At 41.5% G+C, this 25,728-nt stretch overlaps 1 protein-coding gene across 1 annotated transcript in view; it reads left to right on the top strand.

The window, feature by feature from the left end:
• The window catches only part of LOC126337009 (chromodomain-helicase-DNA-binding protein 7), a gene marked incomplete at its 3' end in the record, with an annotated part of 254,459 nt that overhangs the window by 197,046 nt on the left and 31,685 nt on the right, over positions 1 to 25,728 (top strand). Inside the window, 1 exon segment of the mRNA XM_050001259.1 lies at positions 17,854 to 17,943. Within this exon segment, the coding sequence (XP_049857216.1) occupies positions 17,854 to 17,943 (90 nt within the window).

The raw sequence follows: 25,728 nt of genomic DNA, 5'->3' as shown, positions 1-25,728 counted from the left end.
ATATGGAGAGACAGGAATGTTTCAGATAGATTATATTGTAATAAGACAAAGATTTCAAAACCAAGAGTGTAAACTGTAAGACATCTTGTCAGATATTCTCTCTCTCTCTCCCTCTCTCTCCCTCCCCCCCCCCCTCCCCCCCCTCTCTCTCTCTCTCTCTCTCTCTCTCTCTATATATATATATATATATATATATAATTTCTATTTTTGAAGGCCAGCATTAACCCAACATTGAACGAGGGTTATGCTTTATGGATTTGCTCAGTTAGTTATTGTAGCTTTTGATTAACATTCACTATCATACTAAATGCTTATCTGTATTATTTAAGATTCCTGACTAGTTTTCTCCTTAATTGACTATGTAGATATATCTACATCTACCTCTACATCTACATCCATACTCCGCTAGCCACCTGACGGTGTGTGGCGGAGGGTACCCTGAGTACCTCTATTGGTTCTCCCTTCTATTCCAGTCTCGTATTGTACGTGGAAAGAAGGATTGTCGGTATGCTTCTGTGTGGGCTCTAATCTCTCTGATTTTATCCTCATGGTCTCTTCGCGAGATATACGTAGGAGGGAGCAATATACTGCTTGACTCTTCGGTGAAGGAATGTTCTCGAAACTTTAACAAAAGCCCATACCGAGCTACTGAGCGTCTCTCCTGCAGAGCCTTCCACTGGAGTTTATCTATCATCTCCTTAACGCTTTCGCAATTACTAAATGATCCTGTAACGAAGCGCGCTGCTCTCCATTGGATCTTCTCTATCTTTTCTATCAACCCTACCTGGTGCGGATCCCACACTGCTGAGCAGTATTCAAGCATTGGGCGAACAAGCGTACTGTAACCTACTTCCTTTGTTGTCGGATTGCATTTCCTTAGGATTCTTCCAATGAATCTCAGTCTGGCATCTGCTTTACCGACGATCAACTTTATATGATCATTCCATTTTAAATCACTCCTAATGAGTACTCCCAGATAATTTATGGAATTAACTGCTTCCAGTTGCTGACCTGCTATTTTGTAGCTAAATGATAAGGGACCTATCTTTCTATGTATTCGCATCACATTACACTTGTCTACATTGAGATTCAATTGCCATTCCGTGCACCATGCATCAATTCGCTGCAGATCCTCCTGCATTTCAGTACAATTTTCCATTGTTGCAACCTCTCGATACACCACAGCATCATCTGCAAAAAACCTCAGTGAACTTCCGATGTCATCCACCAGGTCATTTATGTATATTGTGAATAGCAACGGTCCTATGACACTCCCCTGTGGCACACCTGAAATCACTCTTACTTCGGAAGACTTCTCTCCATTGAGAATGACATGCTGCGTTCTGTTATCTAGGAACTCCTCAATCCAATCACACAATTGATCTGATAGTCCGTATGCTCTTACTTTGTTCATTAAACGACTGTGGGGAACTGTGTCAAAACGCCTTGCGGAAGTCAAGAAACACGGCATCTACCTGTGAACCCGTGTCTAAGGCCCTCTGAGTCTCGTGGACGAATAGCGCGAGCTGGGTTTCACACGACCGTCTTTTTCAAAACCCATGCTGATTCCTACAGAGTAGATTTCTAGTCTCCAGAAAAGACATTATACTCGAACATAATACGTGTTCCAAAATTCTACAACTTATCGACGTTAGAGATATAGGTCTATAGTTCTGCACATCTGTTAGACGTCCCTTCTTGAAAACGGGGATGACCTGTGCCCTTTTCCACGTTATTGTACTCAGATTGTACACTCCAGCAATATTATTGCGTTGAGCACAAACAGTACTCTAGTTCGTTTCACTCTTGTTATCTGGCTTTACTTTTCTGGTGGAAACAGTGTTTCTAAAACAAAAGCCACTAATCATGGCATAAACTCGTCTGAATCTTTTTTTGTGGAAGTTGATACTGATCTTTTAATATAATGGATTCTTTAGCGAACTGAAAAAATTCATCTCTAATCGAATGCACCGCTACAGTTGTGATGTTTCTACTCTAATCTCATCCCAAAAATATGCTACACAAATTAGTCAGCTCAGATGCTACCCACTCAAACTGGGGATAGACGAAGCATTGTTGTTTGCCAAATGTTATCCTGGAATGGTAGAGATGTGTGACTCTGTACTGAAAACACATCTTCTCTAGACTTAAAGTAATAGGTAACACTCTCAATTTTTAACTTGATAAAATTCATCAGCACTTCGACCCTGTTTGGAACAGTACATCTTATTATTATGTCAGGTGAATAATGTGAAAATTGTGGCCAGATTATTTTATGACTTATTAAATGTTCTGGTCAAGAGTCTTTTTCTCTCTTGTGTTGCGGGGACTGTTTACTGCTTTTCCTGCCAGATACCACTGCCTCTATAGCTGACTAACTCTTAGCTCCCATCATTCCCATGAGATGTCACTCTAAACACAAGTTAAACATGGAACAGATACCACATGCACTACACAGTCATCATCACTATGTGGGTCACTCCAAAAGAAATGCACACTTTTTTATTTATTATTTTTTTTATCCATTATTTATTTTACTTGTTCGAAAGTTTTACAGAGTGTAGCTACGTCTTTCAGGAATAATATTTTCATTTCTCCACATAATTTCCATCCCTCTCAACTGCCTTCCGTGGTTTTTTGACTGAATGTGGCCATGCATTGTCATGCGACAGCAAAATATCCTTCTTTTGCTAATGTGGTCGAACACAACTCAGTCGAGCTTGAAGTTTCTTCAGTGTTGTCACATACGCATCAGAATTTATGGTTGTTCCACTTGGCATGATTTCCACAAGCAAGAATCCTTCTGAATCGAAAAACACTGTACCCATAACTTTTCCAGCATAAGGTACGGTTTTGAACTCCTTTTCTTCGAGGCAGAAGTACAGAGGCAAAGATGTTGTTGAGTGACAAGTGATGTACGAGGGGTGGCAATTTGAAATTAGCGGAGGTTAAGGTCTGGTGGGTAATCGAAAGAGAGGATATATTGAAGGACAAGTTCCCATCTCCGGAGTTCTGATAGGTTGGTGTCAGTGGGAAGTATCCAGATAACCCGGATGGTGTAACACTGTGCCAAGATGTGCTGGCTGTGCTCCAAGGCATGTTTAGCCACAGGGTGATCCTCATTACCAACAAACACTGCCTGTGTCCATTCATGCGAATGGACAGTTTGTTGTTGGTCATTCCCACATAGAAGGCTTCACAGTGTAGGCAGGTCAGTTGGTAAATCACGTGGGTGCTTTCACATGTGGCTCTGCCTTTGGTCGTGTACACCTTCCGTGTTACAGGACTGGAGTAGGTGGTGGTGGGAGGGTGCATGGGACAGGTTTTCCACTGGGGGTGGTTACAAGGGTAGGAGTCAGAGGGTAGGGAAAGTGGTTTTTTGTTTGCCACGAAGACCTAAGCTGTAGGGAAGGGACCATTTGATATGGAATGGGTGGCAGCTGTCATATTGGAGGTACTCTTCCTTGTTGGTGGGTTTGATGTGGACGGATGTGTGAAGCTGGCCATTGGACAGATGGAGGTCAACGTCTAGGAAAGTGGCATGGGATTTTGAGTAGGACCAGGTGAATCTGATGGAACCAAAGGAGTTGAGGTTGGAGAGGAAATTCTGGAGTTGTTGTTGAGTCCAGATCATGAAGATGTCATCAATAAATCTGTACCAAACTTTGGGTTGGCAGGCTTGGGTAATGAAGAATGCTTCCTCTAAGCGACACATAAATAGGTTGGCGTACGAGTTGTCCATCCTGGTACCCATGGCTGTTCCCTTTAATTGTTGGTATTTCTGACCTTCAAAAGTGAAGAAGTTGTGAGTTAGGATGAAGCTGGCTAAGATAATGAGGAATGAGGTTTTAGGTATGGTGGCAGGTGATCGATGTGAAAGGAAGTGCTCCATCCAAGCAAGGCCCTGGACGTGTGGGATATTTGAGTATAGGGAAGTGGCATCAATGATTACAATGATGGTTTCCTGGGGAAACAGATTGGGTAAGGATTCCAGGCATTCAAGAAAGTGGTTGGTGTCTTTGATGAAGGATGGGAGACTGCATGTAATGGGTTGAAGGTGTTGATCTACATAGGCAGAGATACATTCTGTGAGGGCTTGGTAACCAGCTATAATGGGGGTGGGGGGGGGGGGATAATTGGGTTCGTGAATTTTAGGAAGTAAAACAAAGATGATGTAACTTACCAAACGAAATCGGTGGTATGTTGAAGAAAACACACACACACACACACACACACACACACACACACACACAATTCAAGCTTTCACAACCCACGGTTGCTTCATCAGGAAAGAGGGAAGGAGAGGGAAAGAAAACCATGTTTAATAACTCTGATTTAGTGGCACTGTCATCAGTGACTTCACCGTTGTTATTGAACAGTGAATGTATTGATTGTGTCTTGCCACTGGTGTGCTTTATGTATGACCAGAATCTCTTTGGGTTTTCTGCCAGATTTCGAGACAGAATTTCGTTGTGGAAATTATTAAAAGTATCTTGCATTGAAGTACGCGCTATATTTCGAACTTCTGTAAAACTTTGCCAGTCTTTTAAATTTGGTATGCTTTTTTCATTGCTTCTGCAACAATGTTCTGACCTGTTTTGTGTAATCAATACCATCACTCATTAATTCATGTGGTGTATATATATATCAATTGCTGTCGATACTATCTCTTTGAAAAAATTCCACAACTTTTCTACACTTACATAATCAGATTGGTAGGAGTGAAGACTGTCTCTTAAAAAGGCGTTAAGGGCATTTTTATCAGCTTTTTTAAGTAGTTATACTTTGCATTTCTTTTTGATGGTTGTAGGTGTTACAGTATTCAGCCTAGCAGCAACTGCCTTGTGGTCGCTAATCCCTGTATTCATCACAAGACTTACTATTTGGCCAGGATTATTTGTTGCTAAAAGGTCAAGTATGCTTTCGCTGCTGTTGATGCTTAGAGTGGGCTAGTGAACTAATTATTCAGAAAGCATTCAGTACAATTTCGAATGATGTTTTATGCCTGCCGCCGGCTTTGAACGTATAATTTTTCCAGCATATCGAGGGTAGCTTGAAGTCACCACCTACTATAATTGTATGAGTGGGGTACTTAATTGAAATGAGGCTCAAGTTTTCTTTGAACTGTACGGCAACTATGTCTTCTGAGTCGGGGGTTGGTGAAATGATCCAATTAATAGTTCAGTCCGATTGTCAGGTATAACCTCTACCTATACTATTTCACATGAACTATCTACTTCAATTTCGCTACTAGGCAAACTACCTCTGACAGTAATAAATACTCCACCACCAACTGTATTTAATCTATTCTTTCTGAACACTGTTACATCGTTTGAAAAAATTTCGGCTGAACTTATTACCGGCTGAACTTATTACCGGCTTTAGCCAGCTCTCTGTACCTACAACTATTTGAGCTTCAGTGCTTTCCATTATGGCTTGGAACTGTGGTTCTTTCTCAACACAGCTATGACAGTTTACAACTACAAAACAAATCGTTTCTACAACTACCTTACTGTGTTTTACCTGCCCACTTTCTGACGGCCACCCCTTCTGTGGTTCACTGAGACCCTCTAACCTAAAAAACCACCCAGTCTCTTCCACACAGCCCCCTCTACCCGTGTAACCGCCTCCTGTGTGTAGTGGACTCCTGACCTATTAAGCGGAACCTGGAAACTCACCACCCGATGGCGCAAGTCAAGGAATCTGCAGCCTATCCACTCAGCTCTGCACAACAGGACCACAGTAGGTCCTATCGACAATGCTGCAGATGGTGAGCTCTGCCTTAATCTCAGAAGCAAAACTGTCAGTCTTTACCATTTCCGCAAGCCACCCAATACCAGATAGATGTGCTCGGATCCAAAGCGACACACATCATTGGTACCGACGTGAGCCACCACCTGCAGTTGGTTGCACCCTGTACTCTTCATGGCATCCAGAAGCACCCTTTCCACATCCGCCATGACTCCCCCCGGAATGCACACAGAGTGCACGCTGGCTTCCTTCCCCTCCTTGGCAGCCATGTTCCTAAGGGGGCCCCATTATGCACCTAATGTTGGAGCTCCCAACTACCAGCAAACCCACTCTCTGTGAATGCCCAGACCTTGCAGGCCGACAAGCTTGTCCTGGAACGGGGTGGACGAATGCATCCGGCTCAGAGACATCATCAGCCACAGATAACGCCCGAAACCTGTTACTGAAACAAAACGGGGAGGCCCTATGATCGGCCCCATGGAAAGTTTTTCGCTGCCTGCCAGATTTTGTAATGATTTCCCTACCTGTTGCTCTTGCACCACCTACTTCGGGAGCAACACCCTCCCCCAACCATTGAGGATGTCCGTCCCATTTCTAAGCTGGAGAAGCGCAAGTCGTCTTTGGCTTCTCTCGCTAGGAAGTGGTCCCTTGTGTCACACCCTTCCCAGGATTCTGCTATTGGGAAAGATGACATCTGCCATGGATGAAGAGCCCAAAAGAAGCTGGTTTTAGGACTTCACAATCATCCTCAGTTCTGGAGACTGAGCCAGTGAATTTCTCCCAGCCAGGTAAACCCAAAGAGCAGCAACAGAAATCCAAAAAGAAAACTCCTAAGACCAATGAAATTGCAGTAGCACCCACACCACCGCTACCTACAAGCTCTGCATCTGAGGATGAGGTGGAGATTTTTGAGTGTGCTGAGGACCTAGATCACACCTGACCCTCACACACTATGGGCATAGACGGCTCAGGCAACAAGACGGTGGCAGCAGGTGACTGAGTAGTAAACCACCTCATTGAATGTTCCATGCCTTCCCAGTCTCACGATGTCATCCTCTAGTGGAATTGCGGTGGTTTTTTCCACCGCTGGCTGAGCCACGGCAACTGTTAAGCTTTACACCTGCTACCTGCATTGCTGTTCAGGAAACCAGGTTCCCGGAAATGCAGATCCCTACCCTCTGCGACTATAAGGGGTATTACAGGAACTGTTGTGGCTATAGTAGTGTGTCAGGTGGAATTTCTATTTATGTCCTAAACTCAGTCTATAGTGAACCTGTGCCCCCTTCAAACTCCTCTTGACGCTGTGGCTATCAGAATAAGTATGACGCAGAAAATAGCTGTCTGCAATGTATATCTTCCTCCAGATGGTACAGTACCCCTGAATGTATTAGCTGCATTGATTGATCAACTCCCTAAACCTTTCCTACTTTTGGGAGATTTTAATGCCGACAACCACTTGTGGGGTGGCACTGTGCTCACTGGGCGAGGCAGAGATGTCAAACCTTTACTGCCTCAGTTTGACCTCTGCCTCTTAAATGTTGGGGCCACCACACTTCAGTGTGGCTCATGGTAGTTACTTGGCCATTGATTTATCAATATGCAGCCTAGGATTTCTCACATCTTTCCACTGGAGAGCACATGACTACCTGTATGGTAGTGACCACTTCCCCATCTTCTTGTCACTGCCCTGGCATCAGTCCCACAGATGCCTGCCCAGATGGCTTTAAATAAGGCAGACTGGAAAACTTTCACCTCTGCTGTCACCGTTGAATCTCGCCCACGCGGTAACATCAATGCGATGGTTGAGCAGGTGACAACAATCGTTACTGCAGCAGAATACGCGATCTCTCACTTTTTAGGATGCCAGAGGCATAAGGCAGTCCCTTGGTGGTCGTCAGAAGTAGCAGAAGCAATTAAGGAGTGTCTGTGAGCTCTACAGCGGCTTAAGTGGCACCCTTCCCTGGAGCACCTCATAGCCTTTAAACAGCTCCATGCCTGCATCTCAACCATTTGGTGCCAACGTCTCCTTCCCAAGTTGGGGCAAAGATCAAACGTCTTTTAGGGTACTAGACCCCAACAGGTGTTCATGGTGTTTCCATAAATGGCATGTTATCTACTTACACAACCATGCTTGCCAAACACTTACCTCAAGCCTCTGCATCGGAGAATTACCCCCAGCCCTTCGCTCTCTCAAACGGCAGCTGGAAGGGAACATCCTCTCATTCACTATACACCACAGTGAATCCTATAACATCGCATTTACAGAATGAGAGCTCCTCGGTGCCATTGCACATTGCCCGACACAGCTCCTGGGCCTGATCGGATCCACAGTCATGATTAAACATCTCTCATCTGACTACAAGCGACGTCACCTCGTCATCTTGAGCCGGATGTGGTGCGATGGTGTCTTTCCGTCGCAATGGCGGGAGAGCACCATTATTCCAGTGCTCAAGCCTGGTAAAAACCCGCTTGATGTGGATAGCTATCATCCCATCAACCTCACCAACTTTCTTCGTAAACTGCTGGAACGTATGGTATGTTGGCAGTTGGGTTGGGTCCTGGAGTGATGTGGCCTACTGGCTCCATGTCAGGGCAGCTTCTGCCAGAGTCGCTCTACCACTGATAATCTTGTGTCCTAAGAGTCTGCCATCCAAGCAGCCTTTTCCAGATAGCAACACCTGGTTGCCATCTTTTTTTACTTGCGTACAGCATATGACACTACCTGGCGACATATCCTTGCCACATTGTATGAGTGGGGTCTCCGGGACACACTCCCAATTTTTATCCAAAACTTCCCGTCGCTCTGTACTTTCCGTGTCCAAGTTGGTGCCTCCCATAGTTCCATCCATATCCAGGAGAATGGAGTCCTGCAGGGCTCTGTATTGAATGTGTGTCTATTTTTAGTGGCCGGTGACAGTCTAGCAGCAGCTGTAGGACCGTCCGCCTCACCTTCTTTCTATGCACACGACTTCTGCATTTCGTACTGCTCCTTCAGATCTGGTGTTGCTGAGTGTCACCTACAGGGAGCCATCCACAAGGCGCATCCATAAGCCCACGGCTTCCCGTTTTCTGCAGCAAAGTCATGTGTCATGCACTTCTGTTGGTGTCGTACCATTCATCCGGACCCAGAACTTCACCTTCGTGATTATCCACTCACTGTAATGGAGACATATCAATTCTTAGGACTGGATCTTGGCTTCCTCATGTTAGTCAGCTTAAGCAGAAGTGTTGGCAGCACCTCAACACCTTCCATTGCCTGAGCAACACCAATTGGGGTGCAGATTGCTCTATGCTGCTGCGGCACTACAGAACCCCCGTTGAATTCTGAATTGATTATGGGAGTGTGATTTATGGTTCGGCAGTGCCCTCAGCGTTACATTTACTCAATCCTGTGCACCACTGCAGGATTTGACTAGCGACAGGAACTTTTAGGATGATTCCGGTGACCAGTGTACTGGGGGAGGCTTGGGTCCCTCCATTGCAGATCAGACGTGCACAACAGCTCGGCAGTTACGCAGCACGCATTGATAGTTCTCCTGAGCATCCGAATTACCATCTCCTTTTTCTGCCTGTGGCAGTCCCAGTCCATCTCCCACATCAGGCCAGGACTCAGGGCTAACATTTGTGTTTCGTGTGTGGTCCCTTTTTCTCTGAACTGGATTCCTTCCCTTTACCACCTCTACTTGCAGTCCATTCACATACGCCTTGGCCACAGCTTCGTCTGGACCTTTTACGTGGCCCCAAGGACTCCGTTAAGCCTCATCTCTCTTCTGTCACTTCCTCTCAATTCTTGAGGTGTTCTGGGGCTCTGAAATGGTTTGCACCGACAGCTTGAAAGCTGATGGTCACGTTGGCTTTGCCTACGTTCACGGTGGCCATATTGAACAGCATTCCTTACCTAATGGCTGCAGTGTATTCACTGAAGAGCCCTTCAGTATCTCCGTTCATGCCCTGGGGAGTCATTTCTTTTATGTACTGACTCCTTGAGCAGCCTGGAAACTATCGACCAGTGCTACCCTGTCGTCCTTTGGTTGCGTCCATCCCGGAGTCCGTCTATGCCCTGGAACAGTCCAGTCATTCAGTGGTGTTCGTCTGGATCCCTGATCACGTCGGAATCCCAGGAAATGAACTTGCTGACCAAACAGGCCACACGGAAACCACTTCTGGAGATGGGCATCCCCACAACTGACCTGCGTTCATTAATACGCCACAAGGTTTTTCAGCTTTGAGAGACGGAATGGCAAAATCTCAGGACGCACAACAAACTGCGAGCCATTAAGGTGACCACAAATGTGTGGAAGTCCTCAATGAGGGCCTCTCGCTGGGACTCCGTGGTTCTCTGCCAGCTGCGCATTGGCCATGCCTGGGCAACCTATGGCTACCTCCTGCGCCGTGAAGACCCATCTCTGTGTCGGTGTGGCACTTGGTTGACAGTGTCCTATATTCTTCTGCTCTGTCCTCCTTTGGTTGCCCTGCGACTTCATCTTCGGTTGCCAGACTCATTATCATTAATTTTAGTAGACGCCGCCGCATCAGCTGGTTTGGTTTCAAGTTTCATCCGTGAGGGTGGGTTTTATCGTTCAGTCTGAGTTTTAACGCATGTCCTTTGTCCCTCTGTGTCCTCCACCCTAGTGCTTTTAGGGTGTATGTTTTAATGTGTTGCAGGGTGGCTGGCTTTTCGTTTTTATTTTCTTGGTCGGCCAGCCACTGTAATCTGTTTCCTTGTTTTACTCTCTTCTAATTGTTTCTTGCATCTCTGTTGTTTTCTTGTCCTCTTTTTGTACCTTTTAGTGTTCGTTTCCTTTCCTTTTCTTTCTGTATTGTGTTATATGTCTCGTCTGTTTTATTCTTACGCGTGTGACATTGTTTTATTATGAACAAGGGACCAATGACCTCGTAGTTTGGTCCCTTTCCCTCTCTTTTTAAACCAACCAGTCAAAAAAAACCCCTTTTATTTTTGCCTCACTAAGATGAAATTTCTCTTACAAATAGAGAAATGCTTCGTCTGGTTAAAGTGATTGACACCTATGCTAAATTTTCTTTTCATGATTCAGTGCATTGACACAGCTATCTGAGAAGCTCAGGAAGCAATAGAATTTGGTGTAGTCATTGTGTAACCCAAGTAATATGCCTATGACTATCAGATCCCTGGAAATCTGCCATTTAATATTATCATAGTTCAGTTGCATAGGCAATTGTCATTTTATCCAATGTAAGGGTCATACACAATCAGAATTGATGGTAACATGTTGACATGACATGTTACTGTGGAGAACTTGAACGATACCTACTAATCACTTTTATAGTCATTGCCCCTGTACATCTCTACAAAATGCCAATATTTTTTTCCCCGACATTGGAAAAAAGGAACGAATGCCATAATAGGGTACGGAACACAGTCCTACTTACTATCTCATCAAAACAATTCCACTGTTATAGTCTTGTCACCAACAGTTCAGCTTAACCTTTGGACAACTCCATAATTTTCACTAGGTTATTAAGCTCTCACTGCGTTGTTTTGTGAATCTCCGTACACTCATGATTACACTATACCCAAAACTTTTTTTTATTTTTTTATTTTATTTTATTTTTTTTTTATTAGAAACTGAATTTTTAAGGTGACAGTGCAGCAGTAGCTTCACTAAGTCCCTCGTTACTGTCGCAACCAGATGGGACAGGAACAGTCTTGGTGTGGCACTCATTGCATGGCCGATGGTGTGTTACAATACATAAAAAAAAATTATTTATGGAAATACTATGTTTAATAGTATTCACACAAAAGTAACAACCATTCACTGGTTTGATGGTTCTTACCAGATCATGGGTATAGCAAAGCCTATAGAAGTTCTTATTATTCAACCACTAATGAAGAATACAGACACAAGATATGTGACATACATGAGGTGCTCAAGGCTTGGCTTGGTCCCAAATGTCACATCCAAAGTATAGTCTGGATGCTTTTCTAATATATGGCATTATTGGCCGCCATTACAATTCAATGTAGACTCTCTGCAAATTTAGCAAAACTTGTCAGCACTGTTTACTCATTTGTGAGGCATATTGAATCACAGGAATTAAAATGACCACATACACTAACTAAACACCAGCTGTTCTTCATACTCTCCATTGATCCCTGTGTTTCCATTTGTCAACAGGTGGTGTCGCTTCAGCATCACCACTGGTCCTCCCTTCATGGGAACAAGCTCTGGGGAATGAAGCCTCTCCCAGTGGCTTGGATGCCCTCCTCTCAGCTATCTCGCTATGAGGCAATCATTTTAGCTAGATTGTGTATTAGGCACTGTCTTTTCAGCCATCGTCGTTTAAGTGGTGCTCCCCCACCACTTTGTGCTCATTGCCCTCAACCTTAGACTGTTTACCATTTCCTGATCTTAAGTTCAGGACATACGTTTCTCTGTGGCTTTTTTTGTGGACCTTTCTCCACCTTCCTGGTTTTAGCCGTTTTTCCTTCTTTTGATTCGTGTTAAGGTGTAGTCATTATTAACTCTTGTTCTATGGTTCTGACATAGGCCCTTATGACACTAGTTTTTTTGCAACATAAAACGAAACAAACGAAAACAATGAAATGCACTGAGGTGACAAAAAGTCAAAAGAGATACCTCCTAATATGATTTTGGACCTTAGTGTCACAACTCAATACTGCATGGACTCAACAAGTCGTTGGAGGTACCCTGTGAAAATATTGGCTATGCTGCCTGTATAGCTGTCCATAATTTCAAAAGTGTTACTAGTGCAGGATTTTGAGCTTGAACTGATGTGTCGGTTATGTCTCAGTTATGTCCCAGTGATGTTCGATGAGATATGTGTCAGGACAGTATGGGTGGCCAAGTCATTTACTCGGATGTCCAGCATGTTCTGCATGTTGTATTGTCATCCATAAAAATTCCATCATTGTTCGGGAATATGAAGACCATGAATGGCTGCAAATGGTCTCCAAGTAGCCAAATCTAAACATTTCTAGTAAATGATAGGTTCATTTGGGCCAAAGGACTCAGTCCATTCCGTGTAAACACAGCCCACATCATTATGGAACCACCACCAGATTGTACAGTATCTTGTTGAAAACTTTATTCCATGGCTTCGTAAGGTCTGTGCCACACTCAAACCCTACCATGAATTCTTACAAACTGAAATTGGAATTCATCTCAACAGGCAGCGGTTTTCTGGTCAGATACCCACAGGTGGAGGTTTTCCAATCGTCAAGGGTCTAACCAGTATAGTCACGAGCCCAGGAGAAGTGTTGCATCTGATGTCATGCTGTTAGCAAAGGCACTCGGGTCAGTCGTCTCCTGCTATAGTCTATTAATGTCCTACTTCACCAGACCATCCTAGTGGATATGTTTGTCGTACATCCCATGTTAATTTCTACAGTTAATTCCATGCTGTATGCTTGTCTGTTAGCACTGACAACTCTATGCAGATTCCGTTGCTCTGGGCTGTTAAGTGAAGGCAGTTAGTGACTGCATTGTTGATGATGTGAGGTAATCCCTATATGAATCGCAGAATATTAAATTTCCTAATAAATTTCAAAATGGAACATCCCATGCTTCTAGCTCCAACTGCCATTCCTCATCCAAAGTCTGTTAATTCCCTTCGTGCAACCATAATCACATTAGAAACCTTTTCACATGACTCGCATGAGTACAAATGACAGCTCTGCCAGTGCACAGCCTTTTCATACCTTGTGTACATGATACTTGACACTACTGCCATATGTATAAGTGCATATTGCTGCCCCATGACTTTTGTCACCTCATTGTATCTGAACTACTTAACATCAAGAGCACCAACTTATATTGGATAGGGAGACAATTTAAACATATAGGCCTCTTTAAATCTTAAGGAAGAACATTGTAGTGTTGTTGCTCTTGCACCCCATGAGCTACTATTCAGCTTCTGCGTGGTGATATTGCGTGACCTCAGCGTTGCTGCAATGTTTTCTGCATGTTTCTTGTATGATAAGATTCTATCAACAGTAACTCATAGATATTTTGGGAAGTCTTTATGTTGGAGAACTTGATAATTAAAAGTGAATTATAACTGTGCAATGACCATTCTATTGTTAAGATCAAAGCAACTAAGTTTGTTCTTCATTGGATTTAGTTTTAATCACACTTTTTGAAGTATTAATGCATTTACTTAAAGCTGCAGAAAGTATCTCTTCACTAGCTTCAAGGCTTCTCTGTTGAGTGGCCAAAGCGAAATTGTCTGCCTAAATGAACTTCCTTGACTGTGTTTGTGAGAGATCAGATGTAAATAAGTTGAATAGAGTTGGTGCCAAAACTGAACCCCGTGGAAGATTATTATTAAGGGTATTTTTCTCTCTGTTTAATTGATCAGTTGGAAGAATCTCTCTGATAGCATGTTATTTATGAGTCTAACTATGTTTTGGAATTGTATAGCACTTGAGAGTTTGTAAAACAGCCCTTGTTTCCATATTGTATCACGGGCAGCTGTAAGATCAACAAAAGACACTGAATTTTTTCAGTAATTTTTGAAACCCAGCTTCTATGTGTGGGGTTAAGCCAAGTATTTGCTCTGTATGCCTTCTGTTAGATCTGAATCGTGCTTGCATGATGGGAGTAACTTCAAGGGTTATTGGACTGATTCTATTAAGGATATGTTTTTCTAAAAGCTTGTAGCAGTAGCTCAGGAGAGCAGTGGGTGATAGCTAACAGTTGTATTCACTGGTTTAACAGGCTTTAGAACGGTTAAAATTTTTGTGCTTTCGAAGGCTTTTGGAATGTTACCCATTATCATTATATTGGTGAAGAAGCTTGTGAGCCATTTAAGTCTTGTTTCCACAGTTGATGAGGAACTCTTGAGCTTTTCTCTGGGATACTCTGATTTGTTGGTTGCTTTCTGCTCAAGGTTAAGAGTTTTCTTAACCATCCTTGTGTGGCTTATATGAGTGTGCTCTGGAAAGGGAAGTTACTCTATTTGCAGTCCAGTCTGATGTTACTTCAGGATCGTTGCAGATAGGTAGTGGCCTTCCTCCTGGTTTTTATAAGAGGCTCAATGCCTCTCTTCTTAGCCTCTTATAATCCAGACTTTGTTTTTTGTTCCCAGCATTCTCAACGGGCTTTATCGAGCTGTTTTAGCAATTTCTGAACAGGTTCATTACCATTGATGGTTCAACAGGACAGATGGAGTTCTTCAGTTCTTACTCCAACTTGGCACTCTTTATAGAATCCTCTAGGTGTGCACTTTTCTGTTGTTAATAAAACCACTCCAACAAATCTGTCATTTTCACTTAATGGGGCAATCCATCTGATCATTTTATCAAGTCCTTTGAAGATTTTAGTCCATTCAACTTTTCTGTGTCATCTTGCTCTTTGAGTCAAAAACTAGACTAAGGTTGTTGCATTCAGTTCGGTTTACATGGCTCTCACAAAAACATCAATATTGTAGTTACACTTTCTGTGATGAGCATTGAAATCACCACTACATATACTTAGATGTTAGGAAAGGGAAGCACCAGAGTTCACCAGTTACCTGCTGGAGGCATATAGACATTTATTACAGTAACATTCTTAACTTTAATTTATACAGTCTCAATGTTCTGTGTGATGTTTGCAGACATCTGATGCTTATTTTCAATATTATTGTGTATGTAAGAACAACCACCATACGTCTCCCAGGACTTCATAGCTACCTATACATACTCTAGGATACAGCCTCTCCTAAGTATCTACAACTGTCTTTTGAATCAGTGCCACAGCCACATTCTTTTCAAGCAGCATGAGACAGATATTTTGGGATTTAGATTGGCTACGCCTTTCAACTTAAAGCTCTGAAATTTGAATATTATAACCCAGAAGTCTGGTTAATAGGTCTTGAGAAGAACCATTGCTATGTAGTTCCACATTCATGTTTAAATCCAGGAGATCTTGAATAGATAAATCTGGCTGCCAGCTATGATACTTGTCCAACACTGCTCATGGAATATATGCAGCTTACGGTATGCTGCAGAAATGACATATGAATAATTAACATGACAACCCTTTTAATGTATGCATATTACACTCTGGTGACACTGAGCACAGTCCTTGTGGGTGTTGCATGAAATTTTTTTCCTTCACTTTTCTTTTCGACCCTCTCCTTCCGGCAGCATGTTTTTACCTGCTAGACTGCCCCCTATGCTTACTATCTGGTTTGGTTAATGCTGCGCACACACTTGTGACCTGTGAGTATGTACTTGTTTTCCCATCTCAAGCGGTTAAAATTTGCTATCATAATTTTACTTACAAAAAGACAAACTGATATGTTTAACATCTAGTTGTTCAAGCTGTCCATGTAATGAAGTGTTTATATATGAAGTAAAGAATCACACTTCAACCAAAGAGTTGTGATTGAAATTGCAGTAAGTTTTGAGAAGTGAAAAGTGGCATCAGTCTGCTGTGTAATTAACCATGTATATCAGAAAGTAAATGGTGTAGAATGAGCAATTCATTTCAATTTCTATGCCTTGGACTATTAAAGAGAAAGAAGGTGAAAAATAAATCTCTTGGATATTTGCCAAATCAGTGCATTAAACTGGAAAACTGAAGGAAATCCACTTGAAATGACATTTCTCGTGACGATAAGTTAAAACTCTTAATTTTTCTGCAGGCTGATATTTGCAGCCCCGGGTAATAGTTATATAGAAGATAAAGATTAAATCAAACCTTTGTTAATGTGCACAGAGGTAACATTAACAATAATTCCAAGTAGAGTGTATATTGAGGGGAAAGCCACATCACAAGTTGAGTCTTCCAAAATATTATTACAGTGATTAGAGTTTTAGTGTCCTCTGTTCCACAATATTTCTAGGTTCTGGAAGATATATGAAAATGTCATAGATGGGGAGAGACATGCTGTAGACAATATTTTGTAAGTTGCTTGAAGTCATGGTATAAAAAACTATCTTGTTAATGGTTATTTTAAGTAGTTGAAAGTATTCAGTGTATGTCAAGGAACGATGTATGATACCATATTATTTGCAGTTTTTCCATTTTGTACAAAAGGATTTTGGAAGTTGGGATATTGAAACATACTTCTGTTGTATCAATTCATTCAGTAAAAACCATTTCTTTTTTTGCCCGTTAGAAATTAGCTTTGTAAGTTACTTTTGCAACTGTAGCATTCTCTCTTACTGACAAGCTTGGTGTGCATCTTGACTGGTTGCTTTTATTTTAATCTTTCTGCATGGATAGTGCAATTTACCTTACTATTTAGAAACCCATTCTTTGATATCACACAAAGTGAAGTTTTTAAAGTGGCCATGTACTTGAGTTCCATTACATATTTATTATTAAAATGTATGACCTAAAATTTGTGGACTGCTTATGAAATGTCTGGTTGGGATTACTGAAGTATTGATTGAAACCATGGCGTCCTTCGCATTGGGAAGGGAACAAGTAGTGTTTCACAATGCTGTTTAGTTTATCCATTTGCTTTTGTAAAGTGCTAAACTGAAACTGTAGTTGTTGGGTCATTTTACATAGATGAATTCCTAAATGTTACTTCTGTTTGATTCTTGGGTTGTAGTGGGTACAAAGTGGGTCACAGTCTTGGGTAAAAACTAGATTTGAGTAGATTGTCAGAAGCTGTTGGTTAGGAAATACTGTTCATAAGCCATATTGTTAAATGATTTTCTGATTGTTGGAAATGGAAATAATGTTGAGCATTATTATGCAATATTGGCATTCAGTTGGTGTGTGTGTGTGTGTGTGTGAGAGAGAGAGAGAGAGAGAGAGAGAGAGAGAGAGAGAGAGAGAGAGAGAGAGAGATTTATTGATATTCCTTCAATACATATATTGCTGATGTTGATTTCTCTCCTATATTTCCATTCTTTTTTCTTTTAATTATTGAAAATCTTATCTTCACATAAAATAATGAGTAACTTTACTACTGTTTATTCTGGTTTTGGGAAATTAGCATACTGTCTTGATATAAAATATTTTAATGTCAGACTTGTTAAAAACTATGATTACTTCAAATGCATGAAATAAAGGATTCATGGGCATTAAGTCTTAGTTTATAGAAAGTAGAGTAGTGCAGTGCACAGTAGTGTCACAGTTTGTACCGTGTATGTGTTTATAGCAGGGGGTAGAAGCAGAGCAGCATGCAGTTATCAGAGATGTACTGAACACACAAGGATGGGATTTGCAACAACTAGCCATGTATCTATGGGTAATGTATTGTCCCTATTATTTGGCTTTAGATTTAAAGCTTCTAAATGTGGGCTCTACAAGTCTATTTTTTTTTCTTATAATTTTGTGTGGGCACCTTAATTCCATAGGTGCCCTGTTAACAGATACATTACTTTCAAAGTATTTATAGTAATATCAAATAAAAAAGATAAACATAGTTTATATTGTTTGATTTTATACCTAATTTAAACTTTAAACTGTGTATTTCAGGTTTAAGTGTATAAGTGGACATTCCTTACATCCTCAGCTAGCTTGTCTTGCAGCTCATTAGAAGGGTATCAATGGACCGTCACATCAGAGCACTCGTGTATTGTAAATAGTCTTCATGAGTTTGCCGCCGGATCACGTTGTGCGAACCCGTGAAGACTATTGACAACATATCTGCTGGGAAAGTTTGAAGAGTCACACTCGTATATTGTTTGTATCATGAGAAGAAGTGACGGCAGTAATAGGACTTGGACCTCTTAGTGATTCTGGTCACATAGGAATGCATTAAACAAATAAAATATAGCTTCTGGCTGTTCATACACAGGGTTTTTTTAGATTTTAAAGGTGTCAAATAATTGTGCTGGAAATGTGAAGTATAAGCTTTTAGACACCTAGCTGCAAACCCATACTTGAAATCTTGTAAGTACACACTTTTGTTCTGTTAAAGTATTGGCTTACTGAATGTTCTTTGTCACATCCTCTTTTGAAGAAGAGGAAGAGATTAGTTTTTGATGCTCTGTCGACAAAGAGGTCATTAGAGATGGAGCACAAGCTCAGATTAGGGAAGGATGGAGATACAAAGTGAAGGTGCCCTTTTGAAGGATTCATCCCAGCATTTGCCTTAAGCGATTAAGGGAGATAACAGTATACCTGAATCAGGATGGCTAGCCGGATGTGGATTTGAACCGCCGTCCTCCCAGATGAGAGTCCAGTGTGCTAACCATTACACTTCCCTGCTTGGTCATTCTCTTTTGAGTCGGACAACCTTGTCTGCTTTGCTCATAATTTTGTACATTTGACATCTGCTGTTATCTTGAAATAGTTGCATCACTTATGCAAGACTGGTATTACAAAATAGGCACTAAAAGTGTGTTATAAATAGCAAAGAAAAAAAAATAGTTATTCAGTATCCCGAGAGGAACTGTCATTTGATTGAATCACAATTCAGACTGAGCTTTACATTTCATATGCCCACACAGTCGAATGTGCCAAACAAGAATTTATCTTCAACATTATAACTAGTTAATACTCCAGTGAAAGCCAAGATGTGTGTTAATTGAGTGAAGTATGCAGTTTTACATTTTTCTACAATTTATCAGTAGTGACCAGTTGTTCCACCAAACAGAAAGCTTCTCAAGATCTATCTTTCGTTTCTCCAACATTTCATATTTTGAAACCACAGTTTGCTGTAAGACTGTGCAAGGAATTACTGCTTTTATTACTGTTATCATTACTGCCTGTACCTCAGACAGAATGTAGACTGAAACAAGGAATTGACAGTAAGCAAAAGACCCGGATTTGGGCCTCATGTGGTAGCCGATGTGTCATTGTGGTGTAATGGATATCGCACCTGCCTAGTAAGCTGGAGATCCAGTTTCAAATCCTGGTGCTGGCAGAAATTTTAATTCATTGCTTCAGCTTACATCACTAAATTGATAAACATGAGATTCCATATGTCTCAGGAACAACTACTGTACGTTATTAATATATCACCAATTCCCACATTCCAGGCAGGATTAAACCCATTTCGCTCATTGCTGAGATGCTATTCCAGTATTGGAGAACCTAGGCAATACTGATGAAAGTGTAGAAGGGCAACAGCAGTGGGCTAAGGTGATAATTGTAGTTTGAGGGAAACTTCATCCTCAGGTACTCCACACAGCTGTGGTAGTCAGAGCGTCAGTGTGGCACAGTAGGTGGCACATCTATCTAGTAAGGAGGGGGCCAGGGTTTGAATTCTGGCATTGGTACAAATTTTACTTCTTTGCTTCACCCTAAATAATTATTGTCACTGTTACTGTTATAGATTTTCTAACATGAGTGAAGCTGGAATCTGTATAACATCATTTTATGAAGTATTCCACAATCAAAGTTTGATTTATGAAGCACACTAATTCGGATTTCTCCCAGTAATCAAAATTTGATGTTTGTGTGTGCCATTCATGTTTATGCACTGTGCTGTGGATACATGTTGTTTGGATGTCCTGGTCCTCCATTGAATTTTTAAACTCGAGAATACTGGTTTATATAAGTGGTAGTTTGGAAGTTGTTTTCAACTTTTCTTTAAAATTTCTTTTTATTATGTTCTATATTAGATATTGTTGTTGGTGGTTTGTTACTATGAACGGTTTTGCACTGTGCCCTCTGATCAGACATCAGAAGTTGTTGTAACTACTTGTAATTCATATTGGAAACACGCAGACAGACGATATGTATATTACAACGGTGGAATATCCTGAAAAGTTATTGTGTTAATCAAATTGGATCACAGGAAGCTGATACTTGCAATAGCTCATAGTAGACAGAGTAAGAGTACTGTGATAGTTGCCCCATCTATTCCGTTCTACGATCCATCCAATATTATGTCCAAATACTGTCAGTTTGTTCGGCCATGAGAAATGCAGTAACTATCATGTCTTAGGGTATGGATCAGGTTCAGTGTGTGTTGAAACTCTTATGACCTGTTGCTGAGATACAGTGGGTCTTCCATTGCTTTGTTATTTAGTAAAGCATCTGCTCAGATAATCCTCCAGTGTAATCTAACTGTACCATGCTATTCTTTTTGATCAAGATGAACTCAAACCATTTCCTGATACACACATATAACTACTGGACTGCTGCAGGATGGAGTTTCAGCATGACGGGGCCAGGCATTACTGGGCAATGGGTGTCTTGGATCATTTGCCTGTGATGGGTGATTATAAAAAAAGATGTATCCCTAACCCATGATGTGTACATAAACTTTATTTCCTGTTGGATTGTTTAAAACATTGGTACACAGAGGAGTCAGTAAATCCTATTAACATTTGACAGTTTGTTACCTACATCTGCAAATAGCACAAGCAGATTTTAATAATGATCCACAGACATTTCCAATGTATTCTTGAAGACTTTACTTCCTATCTCTGCGTTAGTGGAGGCACAACCATGAGAAAGTTATCTGCAGTTTTGTGAACTACCAAACTGGCCTCTCAGGTGGTGCACGCTTGGATGGATTTTAGCAACAGGCATTATTCAGCGAAGTCCGTGAGATTTCGGCAAGCCAGTGCCTTGTGCATGACTCTGGCAAAACGGCATGCTCATATCTGCTGCCCTGCAGTCTTTCTCATGTGGTTTTATAGAAACTATTTGTTAAAAAGAAATTAATTTTTACCTCCCCTTATATACCAGCTCCATTACAAAGTGCCTGCCATTTCCCAATGGTCATAGTTATTGTGATATTTCACACATCAGTATGACACTGCCCGAAATTCGAAAGGTTCTTACTATAAACTAGGAGTTTCTTTGAATTTGCATTAGGTGCATATCAACCTATATACTGCAGTGTATGAAATACAGCTAATACATTGAATTTTTCCTTACACTTGGGAGGAGATCTCTATCACCAATCTTAAGAAAATTGATATTATGTAGCGTATTCATTTATGATTGCACTCACCGGGAGTAAGGCTAGAATGGAATACTTATTACAGCACTCAAATCATGCGGACAGTTTTAGACATCAAAATGATATTTTGGCAAATGATAGCACATAAAGTGGAGATTATTTTGCCATATCGTAAATACACTACTGGCCATTAAAATTCCTACACCAAGAAGAAATGCAGGTGATAAACGGGTATTCATTGGACAAATATATTATACTAGAACTGACATGTGATTACATTTTCACACACTTTGGGTGCATAGATCCTGAGAAATCAGTACCCAGAACAACCACCTCTGGCTGTAATAACAGCTTTGATATGCCTGTACATTGAGTCGGAGCTTGGATGGCATGTATGGGTACAGGTGCCCATGCAGCTTCAAGACGATACCATAGTTCATCAAGAGTAGTGACTGGTATATTGTGACGAGCCAGTTGCTCGGCCACCATTGACCAGACATCTTCTATTGCTGCGAGATCTGGAGAATGTGCTGGCCAGGGTAGCAGTCGAACATTTTCTCTATCCAGAAAGGCCCATACAGGACCTACAACATGCGGTCATGCAGTATCCTGCTGAAATGTAGGGTTTCGCAGGGATCGAATGAAGGGTAGAGCCACGGGTCGTAACACATCTGAAATGTAACGTCCACTCTCCAAAGTGCCGTCAATGCGAACAAGAGGTGCCCAAGGCGTGTAACCAATGGCACCCCATACCATCACACCGAGTGATAAGCCAGAATGGTGATGACAAATGCACGCTTCCAATGTGCGTTCACCACGATGTTGCCAAACACGGATGCGACCATCATGATGCTGTAAACAGAACCTGGATTCATCCGAAAAAATGACGTTTTGCCATTCGTGCACCCAGGTACCTAGTTGATTACACCATCGCAGGCGCTCCTGTCTGTGATGCAGCGTCAAGGGTAACCGCAAAAACATGGTCTCAGAGCTGATAGTCCATGCTGCTGCAAACGTCGTCAAACTGTTCATGCAGATGGTTCTTGTCTTGCAAACGTCCCCATCTGTTGATACAGGGATCGAGACGTGGCTGCACGACCCGTTACAGTCATGTGGATAAGATGCCTGTCATCTCGACTGCTAGTGATAAGAGGCTGTTGGGATCTAGCATGGCATTCCGTGTTACTCTCCTGAACCCATAGATTCCATATTCTGCTAACAGTCATTGGATCTCGACCAGCGTGAGAAGCAATGTCGCGATATGATCAATCGCGATAGGCTACAATGGACATTTATGAAAGTCGGAAACGTGATGGTACGCATTTCTTCTCCTTAAGCGAGGCATCACAACTACGTTTCACCAGACGATGCCGCTCAACTGTTGTTTGTGTATGCGAAATTGGTTGGAAACTTTTCTCATGTCAGGACGTTGTAGGTGTCGCCTCTGGCGCCAACCTTGTGTGAATGTTCTGAAAAGCTTATCATTTGCATATCACAGCATCATCTTCCTGTTGGTTAAATTTCACGTCTGTAGCGAGTCGTATTCGTGGTGTAGCAATTTTAATGGCCGCTAGTGTACTGGAACTTTCTTATCTACCACGATATACGAGAAACTGCAGAACCCTGCAGTGGAATGATATAATTTTTTAATGGTCATCAGTAGCTGGTGAAATGTGAATTAGTAACGCTTTACAACAAGATAAGTATTTACACCAAGAATGTGGTTTTTCACAAGCTTTTGACCTGATGAATCCTCAGTTCCCCATTTAATAATCCTCTATTCCAGTAGTCTATCACAATTGCAGCTACATTAAGACGTTACTGAGGTGACATTGTGTAAACCTTGCTGTGTTTTGCCACAAGAAACAAATTATAACAGGCCTGCCAGAGAAATGTAGGTGATAATCAAAATTTGCTAATGATGAATGATTTTCAGGCGACTGCAAGTTTTAGTTGCTACAATAGGGTTGCCACAAGTTCCAGAAATCAAAGAATTTCAAATATGTCAGGGATACCTGTAGGAGGAGAAAAAGAAAAAAAGAAACACTGAGAAACCTCGTTTTTGTTTCAGTAGATGAAATGGTTTGTTTACTTATATGTCATGTAAACAAAGTGATAAATAAAATATTTCTAGACAGTATTTGATCTGTGGACCAAAGTATTATAAAAACTAGCAATAGTGCCAAACAAAAGAATACCTCAAAAACATGCATCTACTTTGATACTCTGCAAGCCACTGTATGGTGCGTGGTGGAGGGTACACCATATCACTGCTTGTCATTTCCTTTCCTGTTCCACTTGCAAATAGAGCAAGGGAAAAATGACTGTCTGTATGCGTTCATATGAACCCTAATTTCTTGTATCTTCGTGGTCCTTAGGCACAATGTATGTTGGCGGGAGTAGAATTGTTCTGCAGTCAGCTTCGAATGCTGGTTCTCTAAACTTTCTCAATAAATGTTTCTCGAAAAGAATATCACCTTTCCACCAGGAATTCCGATTTCAGTTCCCAAAGAATCTCTGCAATACTTGTGTAGTGTTCGAACTTACTGGTAACAATTCTAGCAGCCCACCTCTGAATTGCTTCAGTGACTTCCCTTAACCTGAACTGGTGTGGATCCCAAACACTCTAGCAGCACTCAAGAATAGGTAACACCAGTGTCCTATATGCTGTCTCCTTTACAGGCAAACCACTCTTTCCTAAAATTCTTCCAATAAACAACAGTTGACCGTTCTCCTTACCTACCACAGTTCTCACATGCTTGTTCCAACCCTTATTGCTTTGCAAAATTATGCCCACATACTTAAACGGCTTGACTGTGTCAAACAGGGCACTGGTATCTGAACATTACACGTTTGACTTCGTGCTTATCTGCATTAACTTAAGTTTTTCCATATATAGTGGTAGCTGCCGTTTAACACAAACAGGAAATTTTGTCAAAGATATCTTCCTACAGTCACTAAACTTTGACACCTTACCATACACCACGGCATCAGCAAACAGCCACAGATCGCTGCCCATCCTGTCAGTCAAATTGTTTATGTGTGTGTGTAGAGAACACAGCAGTCTTATCACACTTCCCTGGGGCACTCCTGACGATACCCTTGTTTCTGATGAACACTTGCCATTAAGGACAACATACTAGATTCTATCATTTAAGAAATCTTCAAGCCACTCGCATATCTGTGAACCTATTCCGTATGCCCATACCTTGTTTAACAGCCTGCATTTGGGCACTATCAAATGCTTTCTGAAAATCTAGAAATATGGTATCTGCCTGTTGGCCTTCATCCAGAGTTCTCGGTATATCATGAGAAAAGGGCAAATGGAGTTTCACACAAGCGATGCTTTCTAAAACCATGGTGATTTGTGCACTTAAGCTTCTTGGTCTCAAGAAAGTTTATTATATTCAAATTGAGAATATGTTCAAATTCTGCATCAAACCGAAGTTAAAGATATTGGACTATAATTTTGTGGGCCTGTTCGTTTACACTTCTTGTGTAGAGGAGTCACCTGAGCTTTTTTCCAGTCACTTGGGTCTTTGTGCTGGGCGAGAGATTGATGATAAATGCAAGCTAAGAAAGGGGCCAGTGCCATAGAGTACTCTTTGTAAAATAGAACTGGGATGCCATCCAGACCTGGTGATTTATTTGCTTTCAAATCGTTAAGTTGCTTATGTACGCCAGGTATGCTTACTAATATGTTGTTCATGTGGGAGTCTGTCTGATAGTCAGATGACGGTATGTTTGTACGATTCTCCTATATAAGCGATTTCTTGCATGTGAAATTTAAAACCTTGGCTTTTGTTTTGCTATCTTCAACAGCCGTACCTGACCCGTCAAAAGGGACTAAATGGAAGCCTTAGATCCACTTAGCAATTTTACGTATGACAGATTTTCTTGGGTTCTCTGCCAGATATTTTACTAAGTTGTGACATTATTGTATGCATCACACCTATATCTTATCATTGATTCACAAATCAGTACTAACCTTTGCTTGTTATTGTTTATGACCTCCCTTTTGAACTGTGAGTACAACAGCCCCTGTTTCCTCAGCATCCACCGAATTTCTTTATTAAACCATGATAGGTCTTTTCCATCCTTTATCCACTTACTAGTCACATCTCTCTCCAGATCACAATTTACAATCTGCTTAAACTGTGCCCATAATTC

Source organism: Schistocerca gregaria, chromosome 2, assembly GCF_023897955.1.
Source record: "Schistocerca gregaria isolate iqSchGreg1 chromosome 2, iqSchGreg1.2, whole genome shotgun sequence".
NCBI classification, from domain to species: domain Eukaryota; kingdom Metazoa; phylum Arthropoda; class Insecta; order Orthoptera; family Acrididae; genus Schistocerca; species Schistocerca gregaria.
This window is presented reverse-complemented; position numbering and strand designations above follow the sequence as displayed.